Here is a 15,768-nt window from a genome sequence, read left to right as displayed (position 1 = left end):
TAGGCGTCCACGCCAGTATGTTGCAGACGAACTAAGGGAGCGGAAGAATGACACTCATGCTTTCGGATTCCAAACTCTAAGAAGTGCTTAGGTGTCCTCGAAACTTTTTTTTACAGCGAAGCTGTTTACGGCTAGGGTTTCGTAGATTTTTCGTGTGCAGTGACTAAAACTACGCTCGCACCACATCATGCACCGACGCAAACGCTTTCCCCGTATAAGAAATTCAAAGTAAATAACCAGAATAAACCATTGACAAACGTGAGTGCAAGATGCCATTTGTTTTAGGCTTTTGCTTTAGAAATGTTACTGCTGCAGACGCCGTCAGATGCGGCGTGTGGAACACTCTTCCCTGCATTCTCGATGATGCTCGGGTAATTCAGCAGCAAGTCAATTCCTCTTCTCTGGTCGTAATGGGGAAGCAGCGTATACTGTAAAATCCCAAGCAAGCGGCCCCCCAAAATTTGGAGGTAATTCGACTAGATATACAGGGGGCCCTTATTCAGATTGGGCCAAAAATTCAATATGGCGGCCACAAAATAGCGGCCAGTACAAGTGAAAAGAAAAGCACTGTTGAAAACACTGATTTACCAACACTTCAGTCAATGTTCAACCCGGAAAACGGAAATCCTGGCATTCAGCTCCGCCGCCATCAAAGCACGATTCCCCAGAATGGGATCTAAAGAGGAGGCCCTCGGTTTGCAGCTCGTCGGGGTTCTCGGGGACAGGGGCGCCGACGTCAGACAGCCGTTCGTCAAGATCTCCCTCCTCGCCACATGTCCAGAGTTGCTTTCACTCTCCAAGAACTCGTACAGGGTATCGTCAACTTCACTGAAGACGGAGGCACCGTTGCTCAATTGGCGTCGTACTTCAACTTCCCGAAATTGTGTTGCAGCGAAACTCTGTACTTGGTGTCCCTCTCGCGTGCCCTCTTACGGTCCAACTTGAAATGGCGAGGTGTTCTTCCGATGCCAATTCACAACTTTGAGTTTCTTTTGAACCGTATACGGATGCTTGGCGAACGAAGACAACCACTCCCAGCTAAGGAAATGGCGACGATGGCTGGTGGTGCATTCGCGTAGCAACTTTTTGGGTTGGATTCAATATTGGCTTTGTACACTGCGACAGTCAAAAAGCCTGAAACAAGACTAAAAGAATAATGCCTTGGAGACGGGCGGGGCACTTGCGCCGTCGTTTACAGAAATGGGAAATTCCCGGAAGATGTGGGGGGCACTTACTTAAGTGGGGGCTCCACATGTTACGGTAGTACACACTCCCCAAGAGCAACGCGCCTACAAAGGGCAACGGCAGGAACGGCACTGAGAATGTCAGCGGCAAACGCCACCCGTGAATATCGTGGACAAAACGTCAAGCGCATGCGGCAAACCAGACAAGACGACAAACATCGCAAGACGGAGAGGACATAGTTCAGTTGACCTTTAGAGTCCTTGTCGGCGAGACGAAAGGTACCAATGAAACGGCGCCAAAAGTGGGTCAGCAAAAAGAGGCCTTCGGAGCTTCGCTATCACGTTCACATCGGCGCTTGACTTTAGCCTCCAAGTCATCTGAGGTATCACCTAAGAGACCCTGCCAATTTTTTTCATTTTTGTGTCTCGCTTCTTCTTCCGCTATATATTCCTCGTTGTAATCAATCTGTACGTAAAATGTATCCAGTTATTAAATCTCGCCAACACAAGAAGACTGAGGGACAAGGAAAATGAATATGGCAATTGTTATGTGCAAGTTTCCAGCATTGCACATGTTCACGGCGCTCTTTATCAGGCAGTTTATGCATAGTCGTTCCTAGAATGAAGCCATCTTCCAGGGCCTTCCATAATTCCCAGGTGGTTGAGCTCCTCCTCGCCTGCCCCTCTGGTCCCATCCTCCCCCACCCGTCAAACAATCGGTGCTGATTCACTCCTAGCCAAAGAATGTTTCACGACTAAAGAATTGTTCACAGTCTTGTCCCGCGAGTTGAAGCTGTTTCCTCAGCATCAGTCCCGCTCAACCAGGCACTAACGAGGGGCCCTACCAAGCTACTGGAAAAGCCCTGCCCTTAGAGAGGAAAGGGTACCTCTGTGCCCTGGATAGGTGCTTGGTCTTGCGCGTGAGGCACTCCACGTCCCTCTTGGCTTGGGCGAGCACGTCGTCCACGCTCGCCTCCTCTGCGCCCACGTCGTAGACCCCGCTCACGGCCACCGTCGTGGGGCTCGGCAACAGGCGGGCCTGCGACCGCTGCAGCTGCTTCCTCAGCTGGCCACACACCTCCTCCGAGTCCAGCAGCTTGGTCCTGCACAGCCCCGACACACAGTCAAACTACAATGCCCTCAACGAGTCTTTGGCCTTTTATTGGCCTCGTATAGATTGTCACTTCCGTCACTTGACCAACTACCACGTCCATGAGCCAACTGCAGGCGCGACACCTTCTGCCATTTTTTTCCCATTCATCCGCACGTTTCTTCGTCGGTGTAGTCTTTGGTGTTGGTAAAAGGCCAGCAGATGGCTCCCTCAACGACAAAAGTATCATTGGGGACGTATTTGACCAGCGTAAAACAAAGCTTACTCTTATTTTTTTTAAGCATTACCTGTCCCATGGAGTGCACCCGGCATTGTCTGTAACCGCCAAAAACGGCTCCCCGATTCCCTCCCTCAAACGGCACACAAAATGGCTGTGACGCGTCCTAGTTCCAAGGAACGCCACCGCACAAACAAGCCCTCTCCTTACGCTGCGGCCCGCACTCTAATAAAAGGAAGAGGGTGGCGCTTGCGCATGGTGGAATTGGGGCGGGAAATTGCCGCTCCGTCTGCGCAGCGGCTCCTTCTTCCGCGCCGAGGAACAGTGCAAAGCCTGAAGCACGTATATCGGCGGCGGCCGCAACCTTGCTAGTAGCAAAACGTGGCCGTTCACGCCAGTACACCGCAGACAAACTAAGGGAGTAGACAGTACTGCATTCATTATTTTTTATTATTATGAAGGAACATCATTTCCCATTTCGACACATAAATGAAGGCAACGAGGGAAAAAAGCTGCAAGAATTGCCTGACGGAGCCCTTTGCTGCTTTGAAGTGGCATACACACTAGCCAAAACGAAGTAACAGCAAAAAACAAATTGAGAAAGCCGACACAACAAAGTAAAATACAAAAATCAAACAGGTCTCATAAATCGATTCATTCGTATTCGCGCCACACTAGGCCCGTTTGTAATTCCTGAATTGCAATAGAAATACTATCAATGTCATTTTTTCATTAGTATGTTCAATATAGTAGGAAGTTTCTATTTGAGTGATTGCATTGAATAGCTGTTGTGACACAGTGGCACAGTCCAACGTTCTGACGACCGATTTGCACGTTCTTTTAGCTCCACAAGGTTTACTAAGCTATCCCCATTTCTTTGATTTTCTAAAACTGATAGTGAGTCTATACTTGTACATGTTGTAAACAGGAACTACACTGTTCTTTCTGAACAGATCCTGGGTGCTAGAGTCGTTAGAAGCATCCTCCATGAGGAACACATTTTTGTTTTTTGCAATAGGAGTATTTGTTTTTAGATTCGTGCGGGTGGTTGTGCCCCAAACTAAATAACAATAATTCGGGTGAGAAACAAATCAAGTCTGGTATAAAACAAGCTTAACATTTCTCGGTACAGTCGCCGACCATTTTTTCGGACTCCGATATTTCAGACTTATTCGATATTTCGGACCTAAAGGCGGAACCGTGACTTACCCCATTAAAATAGTGTATATTCACGACCAATGTTTTGGACAGCTTGAAGTCATAAAGTTCGATTGTTTGGACAAAATCATCTCGAGCTATCAGCGGAAAACACCATCAAGGAGCGGCCATTTTGACTTTTGTGTTGGCTGCAAATGGATTGGCTTGGTTTGGCAGTGCTACTTGAACGCTCCCAAGTCCTACCGCTAGGTGACGCTACGCTAGCCCTTTTTTTCCATTTGGGTGCACGTCATTATTATGCCTGGCGCAGCCTTTAAACGGCGTCGCGGGCTGCGGACGAACCTTGCGAGCGTTCAGGATCGCTAACCCTAATCACTCTTCTCCGGCGATAAAAACGCGTGAAAATTCGAATCCCTTCTACGGTACAATCAATCAATCAGCGTTTATTTCAGCTTGAAATACAAACTGAGGGTGGCAAGAAAAAAGCAGTGTCGTCCACTGCTTGACGGGCCTCGCCACCCTTACAAGTCAGCAGTGTAAACGCGGTAAAAAATAATATATATATACAAAATGAACAATACAGACAAAAATGAGAAGTACAGACAAATTATAGAAAAGCGTTCCTAAGGACAGAAGAAGACATACCATTCAAGTGATCACATAGAGGAGTATTCAAAAACTTAGGCAAGATATATCGCAACATTGTAAAGCCATAGTTCGTTCTACATCTAGGTAAAACAAAGCTGTCTTTTTCCCTGGTTGCATAAGGCGTATTGTGGGGCACAGTAGAAACAATACGTGAAAGAAAATTATCGTTTTTAGCTATACTATTTTTGTAAAAACACGCGAATCTATATTCAAATAAATTATATACAGGCACAATTTTAAACTGCGAGTAAGCCTGCCCGGTTGGGGAATTATATGGAGCTTTTGTAATAGCACGTAGCATTTTCTTTTGCAAGATCAGAAGCTTCTGAATATTGGATGTTGTGGTATTACCCCAGACAAGAAAACAATAGCTTAAATATGAATAAAAGAAAGCGTAATACAAAGTAAGTTTAGTTTTTTCAGGTAGAACGTACTTATTACGCGAGGTTATTCCTACAACCTTAGAAAGGGCAAGACAAACCTCGTTTATGTGGGCGTCCCATGTCATCGTTGCGGTAAAACTTACACCGAGGGATCTAAACGTTTCTACATACTCGATAATGGTGTCACTCAAAACTAAAGGCGGTGGGTGCATTACAAGCTTTCCTTTAGGACGAAATATTACAGCTTTAGTTTTTTCTTTGTTGATTTTCAATGAGTTGACTAATGACCACCGTGATAATAATGCCAATACTCGGTTAGCAGTGCCAGTTAGTTGTTCAACGTCAGAGGAGGAAAAGAAAAGGCTCGTATCATCAGCGTAAATAACGTACTTTGCAAGGGTACTAATATTGGAAATGTCATTTATATATATATTAAACAAGAGTGGTCCAAGGATGCTACCCTGAGGGACACCATTAAAAATTTGAAGGGAATCGGAGCGAGAGTGGTTTATTACAACATATTGTAATCGTGAGCTTAAATATGATTTTATAAGGTTGAGGGCGTGTCCTCGTACGCCGTAATGCTCGAGCTTAGCGATAAGTATTTTATGATTTACAGTATCGAATGCCTTACTAAAGTCAATAAAAATGCCAAGAGTAAGACGTTGTGATTCAAAATTGTTCAAAATATATTCTTTTTGGGCAAGCAAGGCGTGTTCCGTTGATCTATTTTTAGTAAACCCATATTGGCAATCGGATATTACAGAATGCTTTAAGAAGAAATGATTGAGGCGGCGATGAATTATTCGTTCTAACCCTTTAGAAAAAAACGGAAGTATAGATATTGGTCTATAGTTACCGAAGTCGTTCTTATTTCCTTTTTTATAAATTACGGCTACTCTGGCTAGCTGCATAGCTGTTGGAAAGTGTCCCGTCATAAGCGCTACATTATAAATATGTGTTAGACATGGTGTAATTATTTGTAAAACATATTTTACTGGGCGACTTTGTATATTATGAGAGTCGAGGCTATTCGTATCTTTCAGACTTTTGAAAATTGAAAAAACCTCAAGCTCGTCAGTCGGTTCAAAAAATATTGATTCTGTTAACCTATCACTTAGAAAATCAAAAATGCCGGAATTATAGTGACTGTCACCTACAGTCGAAAAAAAGTAATTGAATGATGCAGCGAGATCTGAACCCGATAGCTCAGTTCCATTAACCGTTAAGCTTGTGATCGCTTGGGTATTAGTATGTCTATTCAGGAGCAAATTTAGACGCCTCCATTTTTCCTTAAGATTGCTAGAAGTCTGGCGACCAAAGAAATTATTATAATACATGTTTCTCGCCAATTTAATTTCCCTGTTTAGTCGGTTGCGTAAGGACTTATATTCTGCGAGCACGGTAGGATTTTTGTTTTTAATAAATATTGCAAATAATTTGTATTTCTTTTTAACGAGTCTAATTAAACGTCTAGTCATCCATGGTTTACGCGCACTTTTGCATGGTTTTATTTCTACAGTGGGAAAACATTCATTATATACTGATGTGAAGAGCTCTAGAAACCTGTTAAAAGCATCATCTGCAGCTGGCTCATTATAAATAGGGCTCCAATCCACCAAGGAAATACGGTACTTAAATAGGTCGAGCCTTTCTTGAGATATTAGCTGGCGTCTCAATTTAGCGACATCGTTCGAACAAGTTGCTTTTTCTATACGCAAGAAAACAGGTAAGTGATCGCTAATATCGGCAGCGATGCGACCGGAAAAGAATGCGTTGTCATTATTAGTAATAATTAAGTCTAAAGTGGAAGCAGAAGAAGCTGTAATGCGCGTTGGACTGTTAATAACATTTTGAAAACCTGTTGAATGAAGTGTGAGTAACATTTGCTGTTGCATTGGGCTATTCGTACCCATATCAATATTAAAATCGCCAGCTATGATGGACAAATAATTTTCAGAACTAAATAAAAACGTTTCACGTTCAAATATCTCCCAAAATTCGCGAAAGTTTCCATGAGGTGGTCGATAGACAACCGAAAATATATTATTTTCGGTTGTCTATCGAGTAATACCATCAGCTTGTGCACAGGCATGAAATGCTCCAAATAAAAAATCCGGGCGATGTTCGAAAACACAAAAGCTTAGAAATCACCACTGTAGTCGAAGTAAACAAACACGACAACAAGGGCGTTTCTGCCAACTTGACATTGCCGCCAAGTCATCGCCGCACGAGTAGGTGGATCTTCCCTTCTAGTACGTGCTGGGTTATCATAGCGATACACAACGAAAATTCACTGTCAAAGATAGCGCTTTTACACGGAACGATGAGCTTCCACCACACCGTCTACGTCGACGATCACAACCGACGCCATGTTTGCGGATAGAAGCAGCTGCCCTGCGACTGGCATGCAACGCGCGCGAACACTTCATCTCGACCTGCGATTGGTCTGTCGTTGCGTTTGTTTACAGCACAGCGGAGGGACGCACGCACGTGAACGACACATGCGTGCGTACCTCCGTCGCTATGGCAAACTCCGTCACTATGGCAACTGAAGCTTCTCTCTTCGCTTCTCTCTTCGCTTCTCCCCGCTTCTTCGAGCAACCTCCTTGCCCTGCGAGTGCTGCTTGCGGCTAGCGCCGTTATCTTGGTTATCTAGTGTCGCACAGGGAACCCTGCTCGCTGCGCCGGTCGGTGGGCTGTTTCAGAAACCGCACTATAACCGGTATTTCCCTTCGCGCGCCTGCATTTTAAGCGGTATGTAATTACATCGAGTTCTATGGGAGGCGAACCGGTGGTTGAAAAAAGCCGCGTTGTACCTGGTCCTGCACTATAAGCGGTTACGTTGTAAGTGGTCTATACTGTACACTGAATCAGTTCAGTAGGGAAAATACAGAACTTAAAGTTTCGGTGAGCAGCTTACGGGAATGGATCACTCATCTTAAACCAAAATAAATAGATGAAAAGTGTTAATTCATGGGGGTTAAAGTTGTTCTGTCTGCTAATGCAAGTCTGTTCAAACTGAATTTGCATTATATAATGACACTAATCAATTTTTCTCTCGTGTTCTCTCATGTTTTCATTTCTCTCCTAATCATGCGTAAATAATTTGGTGTCTGCGTCTCAACTGCTATTCAGGCGGCAAGTTCAGCTGTGTTGCAGCTGATGATTGTGCCCTGCCCACAGTGTCTACGATTGCTTTCTTGTTTGTTGGTTACTGCTGTGTGTTGACGTGGACTCTTATCCCAGCCCCCTTAGCCTGGAAGTGCTTCCAAGCCAACTTGATGGCTTGGAAGCATTGATGGCACAGAGATAGAACCGAGTTTCGCAACTAGCTAACTGCGATTGACAAAACAGGAAATGACATGCACCCAAAATTCATTGAGATGAATGGAATCCTAAAAGAGCTAGGAGAGAAGTGTAGTCAGATAGACCAGTTAGAAACCATTGTTAACTCTCTTCAGAGTACTGGGCTCCTACAAGGCATCAAAATTTTTGACCTTGAGGACCGTTCTCCGCGCTCGAATCGAGTCATTTTTGGCCTCACGGAAAGTCCAAATGAAAACGAAAAACAACTGGGGAGTGAAGTAATATCCGACATATTTGCTGACAAATTGGGTGTGCCCTGTACTTCAATTGCCAGAATACACAGGCTAGGAAGAAATGGCACCAAAAGGCCAGTTATTATGTATTTCAGGATTTCACCTAGAAGCAGTCAGCCCTCAAAAATGCGAAAAGGCTAAAAGGGTCTAGCGTGTTCATTCAGAATGACTATTCACAGAGCATGCAACATAAAAGCAAAAAAGTTGCGGGAAAGTGCCAAACACGATAAGGCTAACGGTAAGAGGGCCCTTCCGGTTCGCGACAAGCTCCCCATTAATGATGACTCGTATAGCTGGGACGAGGTTGCAAATGAACGCGTACTGCTTTCCTCTGCGTCACGAGCTCATTCTAGGGATTGACGGCCAGTTCCACAAGCTGTAAACAAACAACTTCGGTTTGTAAATTTCAATGCTCGTAGCATTAATAACAAAACAGATAAGCTCGAGCTCAGTTTATTGAACAACGATCCTCACGTCACAATCATCACTGAAACCTGGCTTACCGGTGAAATTAATGATAATGAAGTAATCCCGTCATCGCACAAAATATATAGAAGAGATTGTTCATCGCGGGGGGGAGGCGTTGCAATCGTGCCCAAATCATCAATTGACGCTGTTTTACTAGATGAGATAGACTATCCCGAAAGATTGTTTCTTAGATTGAATGTGTGCGGTTCCATTGTCATTTTGTGTGCTGTGTATGGGCCCCCAAGTTCATCCGCTGACTTTTTACTAAGGTTGTGGGATCATTTACTACGATTTCAAAACAACAATGTTATCCTCTCTAGCGACTTTAATCTCCCAGATATTAATTGGACAAGTTCCTCAAATGCATCCACTGAAAATGCTACAATAATTTGTGACAAAATGTTTGCATGTGATTTATCGCAGATTGTAACCGATTTTACAGATGTCCAGGGCTTAAGTAGTTTGCTTTTAGACCTAATTTTTGTAACCTGTGCCTTTTCTGACTGATATGTAAGTGTTAAAGATGGTGTGTCAGATCACAAGTTGCTATACTTTTGCTGCTCTTTGGTTGCGCTTCCAGCCAATAAAAGACTCACAGTGACGACTGTCAAAGATTTCAGTCGTGCTGATGATGACAGTGTTCTTGAATATTTAGATTCGGCGTTTGACGACTTGCAAATAAATGATTCCGATGTATCGGTTCTTTGGCAAAGACTTATGTGCACCCTTTGCTTAGACAACTTCATTCCTAATAAACACAAGTCTCCAAAACGAACCAATCCGTGGATTGATAGACACATCATTCATCTGAAACAGACTAAAAAGAATTAAAAAAATAAGAAAATGTAATCCCAAAAGCGTATGCGAGTTACAGACTGAGTTAAGCAGCAGAGTTGCACAGGCTAGAGAATGGTACTTTGTAAATGATTTGTTGGTTTTTCTGAAGGTTTAGAGACACCTGGCCAACAAAAATAATCTTGTTGAAAAAAAAAAAGATAAATGGCAGTATTGATTCAGATAAAAGAGAAATTGGTCTGCATTTCAACTTTTATTTTCAGTCCGTTTTCAGAGAAAAAGACGAGTATGAATATCGCGGTTCTTCGTCACCCATGAATGCCGATTTTATTTCCAATCAAGGTGTTTTGTCAATGCTGTTAACTCTAAAAACAATAAGATTGCAAATATGTTCTTGGACGGGTCACGTTTTTTGACAATAATTTTTCAAACTTGGTTCTCAGCAGTGCGCTTCCGAATGACTGGCTCTTAGCACGTGTTGTCCCTGTACTGGAGATCCCATTTTTGCTAACAAACTATCGTTCCATCTTCCTCACATGTAATGTTGCAAACTCATCTTTTTTGGAGGAACACAACAATTTACCTCTTAACATAGTTTCAGAAAGTGGTTTTCCACTCAGCTTTTAACCACGGTCCACGACTTGGTCACGGGTCTCGATAAATCTGGTCAGGTACACATAATATTCCTGGATTTCAGTAAAGCATTTGACAGGGTCCCTCATGAAAAATTAGTATTTAAATTAGAAAATGTTGTCTTTCGATTCCTGTTGTTAAATGGATTAAATCATACCTACAGGGCATAAACACTTTGTTGATATTGGTGGGGAATTTTCAAATGGGTTCCGTGTATCCTCGGGTGTACACCGGGCCAGAGGTCGGCATTTTAGGTCGCCCTCACTCACCCTCACCCTCACAGCCACACTCACCTAGGCCCCTCACTCACCCTCACCCTCACAGCTACACTCACCCTCAGCCCCTCACTCATCCTCACCCTCACAGTCACACTCACCTTCAGCCCTTCACTCACCCTCACTGAACCTCACGGCCCTCACGCACTCACCGCCCTCACGGCCCTCACCGCCCTCACGGCCCTCACGGCCCTCACGCCCCTCACTCACTCATGGCCCTCACGCCACTCACCGCCCTCACGCCACTCACCGCCCTCACGGCCCTCACCGCCCTCACGGCCCTCACCGCCCTCACGGCCCTCACGCACTCATAGCCCTCACGCCACTCACCGCCCTCACGGCCCTCACCGCCCTCACGTCCCTCACGGCCCTCACCGCCCTCACGGCCCTCACGGCCCTCACGGCCCTCACCGCCCTCACGGCCCTCATCGCCCTCACGGCCCTCACGCACTCATAGCCCTCACGCCACTCACCGCCCTCACCGCCCTCACCGCCCTCACGGCCCTCACGCCACTCACCGCCCTCACGCCACTCACCGCCCTCACGCTACTCACCGCCCTCACGCCACTCACCGCCCTCACGCCCCTCACCGCCCTTGCGGCCCTCACACCCCTCACGCCCCTCACGTCAGTCATGGCCCTCACGCCACTCAGGCCAGCTTCAGATGGGGCAATTTCGCCCAAAAACTTTACGTCGCAACACCAGTAACACGGGCCGCCCGCGATCACATGCAGCAACCAATTGCTGCAATTTGCCATCGTCATCATAAAATTTTATTTTTCTTGCACTATTTAGACACAATTACGCGTTATAAACGTGTTTTTATGCATTTAAATCTCGTTAAGAATACAAATGCACCTTTCTGAAACAGTTTATTTCCAAAAAAACGATCGATTTCAAACCAGAACCAAGTCTTTGGGTGTCATCATCACCGTCACCAGGTATCACGTGAAAATTTTGCGTCCCTGATTGGATGCAGCCGCTTCAAACGTATTCGAATTGCTCCGAGTTGCTTGCTTATTTCGAGCCGGACCCGACCTCAGCAATTCGTATCGATCTAGGGAAAGCTAGAGAACAACCCGCCATTAACACCAAAATTGCTGAGAAAGATGCTCGATCTGAAGGGCGCCTCACGTAAGGTCCCTCACGCACTCACCGCCCTCACGCACTCATGGCCCTCACGGCCCTCACCACCCTCACAGCCCTCACCACCCTCACCGCCCTCACAGCCCTCACGGCCCTCACGGCCCTCACGGCCCTCACGGCCCTCACGGCCCTCACCGCCCTCACGGCCCTCACCGCCCTCACCGCCCTCACGGCCCTCACGGCCCTCACCGCCCTCACGGCCCTCACCGCCCTCACCGCCCTCACCGCCCTCACGGCCCTCACCGCCCTCACCGCCTTCACGGCCCTCACGGCCCTCACTCACCCTCACTCACCCTCACACTCATGAATTTTCCTGGTTCAGAAACTCACTCACCCTCACCTCACCTGTGAAGATGAGGGTGAGTGAGGGTGAGTGAGGGCCCTCATGAGTGAGGTTTGCCGAGGTATGCACCGGGCCAGCGTTCTGGGGCCCTTGTTATTTCTAATCATGATATTGTTTCAGTCATCGATGAAAGTGTAAGCATTAGACTTTTTGCGGACGATTGTGTACTCTTCAAATATATAATAAGCTCATCCGACCAGAATGAATTAAACTCTTCACTTTAAAAAACTGCAGATTGGTGTGCCAAATAAAATAAAATTCAGAAACTTTTATTACGGGTTACTGTTGAGACCGGTTATAACGAAGTCTGCGGGAATCAGAAATCACTCCGCTATATCCGCTATTTCGTTATATATAACAGACTTCGGTTAACGAGGTGCAAAAGGAAATGGGAAATCGGGATCCCTTCGCTGTAGCCACTATTTTGTTATAACCGACTTCGTTATATCCGATCTCGACTGTACCAACAAAAAATTTCCACTTGAGTTTATTTACTATGTCTGCAGCTCCCCCGTGCGCAAAGTTTCAGAGTATCTTGGACTGACGATTTCTAAGACTAATACACACATTGATAACACCTGCTCATCCGCATTCCATAAACTTAATTTCCTTAGGCGCCAACTAATGAAAACACAATCTAGTGTTAGACTTTTAGCTCGTAACACGATCGAAATATGCCAGCCTTGTCTGGGATCCCTTCACAAAAAAGAACATTTCAAAGCTGGAAATGGTTCAAAGGTAGGTTCATCTATGGAAGATTTAAGATTAGACTCTCCATTTCACCTTATGAAAAGGAATGGCATAGCTACGCTTGAGCTGCGTAGGAAGCTCTCCAGACTAAAATTTTTATTTCATACGGTACGAAACAAGGTACGGCTTGGCACACATAATCACCTCATTCCGCTAATGACACGACCTACGAGGCACCATAACGAATATTCATTAGCACCAATCTTTGCACGCACTCATCGTTTGAAATCTTCCTTCTTTCCCCGCACCATCTCGACATGGAACTCTTTTCTTTCTAGCGTTTTTGAGGCTGCCGATTTTTGCGATGCCACTGCTAGTTATTTTTCTTAGATTCGCTTACTTTTTCTGTATAAATATCCTGCATCTTAGTATTTTGCACATCACTCTCTTGCATTTATTAATATATGCCTCGAATATGTATATCGATGTGTTTTATTTTTAATTTTAAAAGTTCTTATTTGTATTTTACTCGTTGTTTTTTCCACTCCTGCTTGGGCCAGTCTTGGGCCTGCAGTATGTTCTAAAGAAAAACAGAAAGAAAAACTGCAAATGGTTGGCAAAATAAAGACATTTATTCTTATTAACATTAGAGAGGCGTGCGCCGGTACAGTGAAAAGCTTCCGATGATCCCCTTCTACGCTCCTGACATCTGTCGGTGGCAGACTTAAGTAGGCGAGCCCGTTCAGGACGTCGTGTGCGAATGCGCCTAAAGCAGGATTTTCTTTTTCGAGGCCTTAGATGTCTCATCGTTCCGTAGACCTTCGAGGTCCTTGAGCAAAAACACGTCAGCAACACAAAAGGTACCAAAACGTTCAAGCGATCATTAAGGCGAATAGGATGACAAAGTGAATTAAGAGGAATTAAAGCGAATTAAGAGGAATTGAAGACAAGTATGAGCGATCAATGGGAATCAAGAGGCACTATTAAGTGAATTAAGAGGAATTAAAACGAATTAGGAGGAATTAAACAGAAGAGTAATCAAAGCTAATTAAGAAGGGCAACAAAGATAATTAAGAGGAATTAAAGGAAATTAAGAGGAATTAAATCTAATTAAGTGCATGACTAAGCGAATTAAGTGCATGACTAAGCGAATTAAGTGCATGACTAAGCGAATTAAAGGGACTGTGCAATGATTTTAACATTGAAAGAATTGGCATCTACTTTTGACATTGTTCACCTTCTCACAAAGGACAGAAAACACACCTTCCTTCGAAATGATGATTTTTCGCCGGTTAATCGCCAGGCAAAAATGAGAATATTCCCCGACCTGCAGACGCGAGTGGCGGCCATGAGAACTACGCGGCGTGACGTCAATGGGGGACTTGTAAAACAATAAGAAGTTGTGCAAATACCTGCTCGATAAAACGTAATTTGTCTTTAAATCTTGTCGTTCCAACATAAATAGAAACACGTCAAAAACCTGCTATCATCGACAAAACTTTTGTCATACGGAGTTTTAGTGGCGCCATCTATCCTAGGTCCACAAAACCGTCAGCTCTCTCTGCTACTGCGAACAGCCACCAGAAGCCGGAGGAGGACGGAGGCAGAGCCGGACGGGTATGGCCGGACCCGGATGAGACTTTCCCCCTTTCACCATATTGTTCGCGCGGCGCCCGCCACACGTGGCCACGCGGTCGCAAGCGGATGAGTTCTCGCTGCTCACTAACGGCTCTAGAGTGAAAGGTTTATTGGAACCCCGCTTACCCCCTTTGACATCATAGCGCACGTGACTCGGAAGATGGTGAACGAGTCGAGAGGTGCCGAAAACCTCAATCTTTGTTCATTTTTAATATACAAACTAGGACATGCAGGCAAAAGCGCTTTTTTTGTTCTTTACTTTAAGAAAAGTTGACAGACCACCTCCGTAATTATTTAATAAAGCACCGAAATAGTTGCACAGCTCCTTTAAGGTGTGCGATACTGCGTTGCAACGAACTTGGGTGGCCTTGAAGGAAGGTTCCTTTTCATCCCTCCTCGAGGTCACTTCCCTTATTACACTCCTGCCACCGCGACTTCTGCGGAAGCCTGGAAAACATGTTTTTTCCACCCTTCTTTTCCCCCTCAAGCTGAGCAGGACGACAGTCGAGTATATGTGCATGCCTTCCTCTGCAGTCCGGTCAAATGGAGCGGGAAAAGACCCGAGAAAGCGGGGCTCACCGGAGCTCCTCCACCTCCTTGAGGTAGCCCTGGATGAGGACCTTCACGTCCCCGGCGTCCGAACCGTCCCGTCCGATCCAGGCCGCGGCCTCATGCTCCGCCAGCAGCTCCGTGTTCTTCACCGTCAGCCGCTCCACGGTCTCCTGGAGCGCCTTGATCCGCGTGCGGAAGTTGCCGTTCTCCGTCTGCAGCATCGTGTTCTCGTAGAACATGTCGTTGACCTGCTCCACACCGTCCTCTCCCACCAGCCGCTTGCCCTGCCAGCCACAAAGGTAAAATTTGCTACAAAAAGCCTGCAATGCGACCGTGCTCAATGGTCCCAATATTTTATGGGCACTCCATTCGTGTTAAAAAGCCGTATGCACCGACGGCTTTGGCTGCGTGCTCTGCGGTCCAGCTCTCGGCTGGACCACAGAGCTAGATTACTTTCACGGCATCAAAAATGTGGTTCGTAACCCTCCTGCTGGTGAAGATAGACCTCCTATGGGGAACACCCTTAGGAAGTCTCTTTACCCAAGGCTTGACCCACGTGAACCAACGTTGCCTCATCGTTCGGCTCAATTCAGCGCTTTTTATCCTCCTAGACCAAGGACAAAATTTCCTAATCTTTGCTCCACGCTCAGTTGAGAAAAAGTCTAGCGTAGGTCAACGCAGGACTTTGGGAAAAAACAAACTCCTCGCTAATACAGGCTTCATCCTGCTAACAAAGACTAGGGAGCACGGAATGACCACACTCCGTGTGTCCTTTGTACTGCATTTATCATTATTTTATTAATTTTTTCTTCCAACTTTTTTTTTATTTTTATTTTGTTCAATTAATTGAATTTGTTATATTTCTTCATTTTTATTTACAGCATATTCCGGACTACAAGTTTCACCTTAATATAGATTGCACTTA

General features: G+C 45.4%; 1 protein-coding gene across 1 annotated transcript in view; it reads right to left on the bottom strand.

The window, feature by feature from the left end:
* The window catches only part of LOC121834692 (kinesin-like protein KIF21B), a 116,550-nt gene that overhangs the window by 15,284 nt on the left and 85,498 nt on the right, over nucleotides 1–15,768 (bottom strand). Inside the window, exons 11-12 of the mRNA XM_042288420.1 lie at nucleotides 14,871–15,127; nucleotides 2,072–2,287 (exon numbers count right to left, since the gene is read on the bottom strand). Coding sequence (XP_042144354.1) covers nucleotides 2,072–2,287; nucleotides 14,871–15,127 — 473 coding nt within the window. The remainder of the gene's footprint in view (nucleotides 1–2,071; nucleotides 2,288–14,870; nucleotides 15,128–15,768) is intronic.

This window comes from Ixodes scapularis, unplaced genomic scaffold (genome assembly GCF_016920785.2).
Source record: "Ixodes scapularis isolate PalLabHiFi unplaced genomic scaffold, ASM1692078v2 ptg003260l_1__unscaffolded, whole genome shotgun sequence".
Lineage (NCBI taxonomy): Eukaryota > Metazoa > Arthropoda > Arachnida > Ixodida > Ixodidae > Ixodes > Ixodes scapularis.
This window is presented reverse-complemented; position numbering and strand designations above follow the sequence as displayed.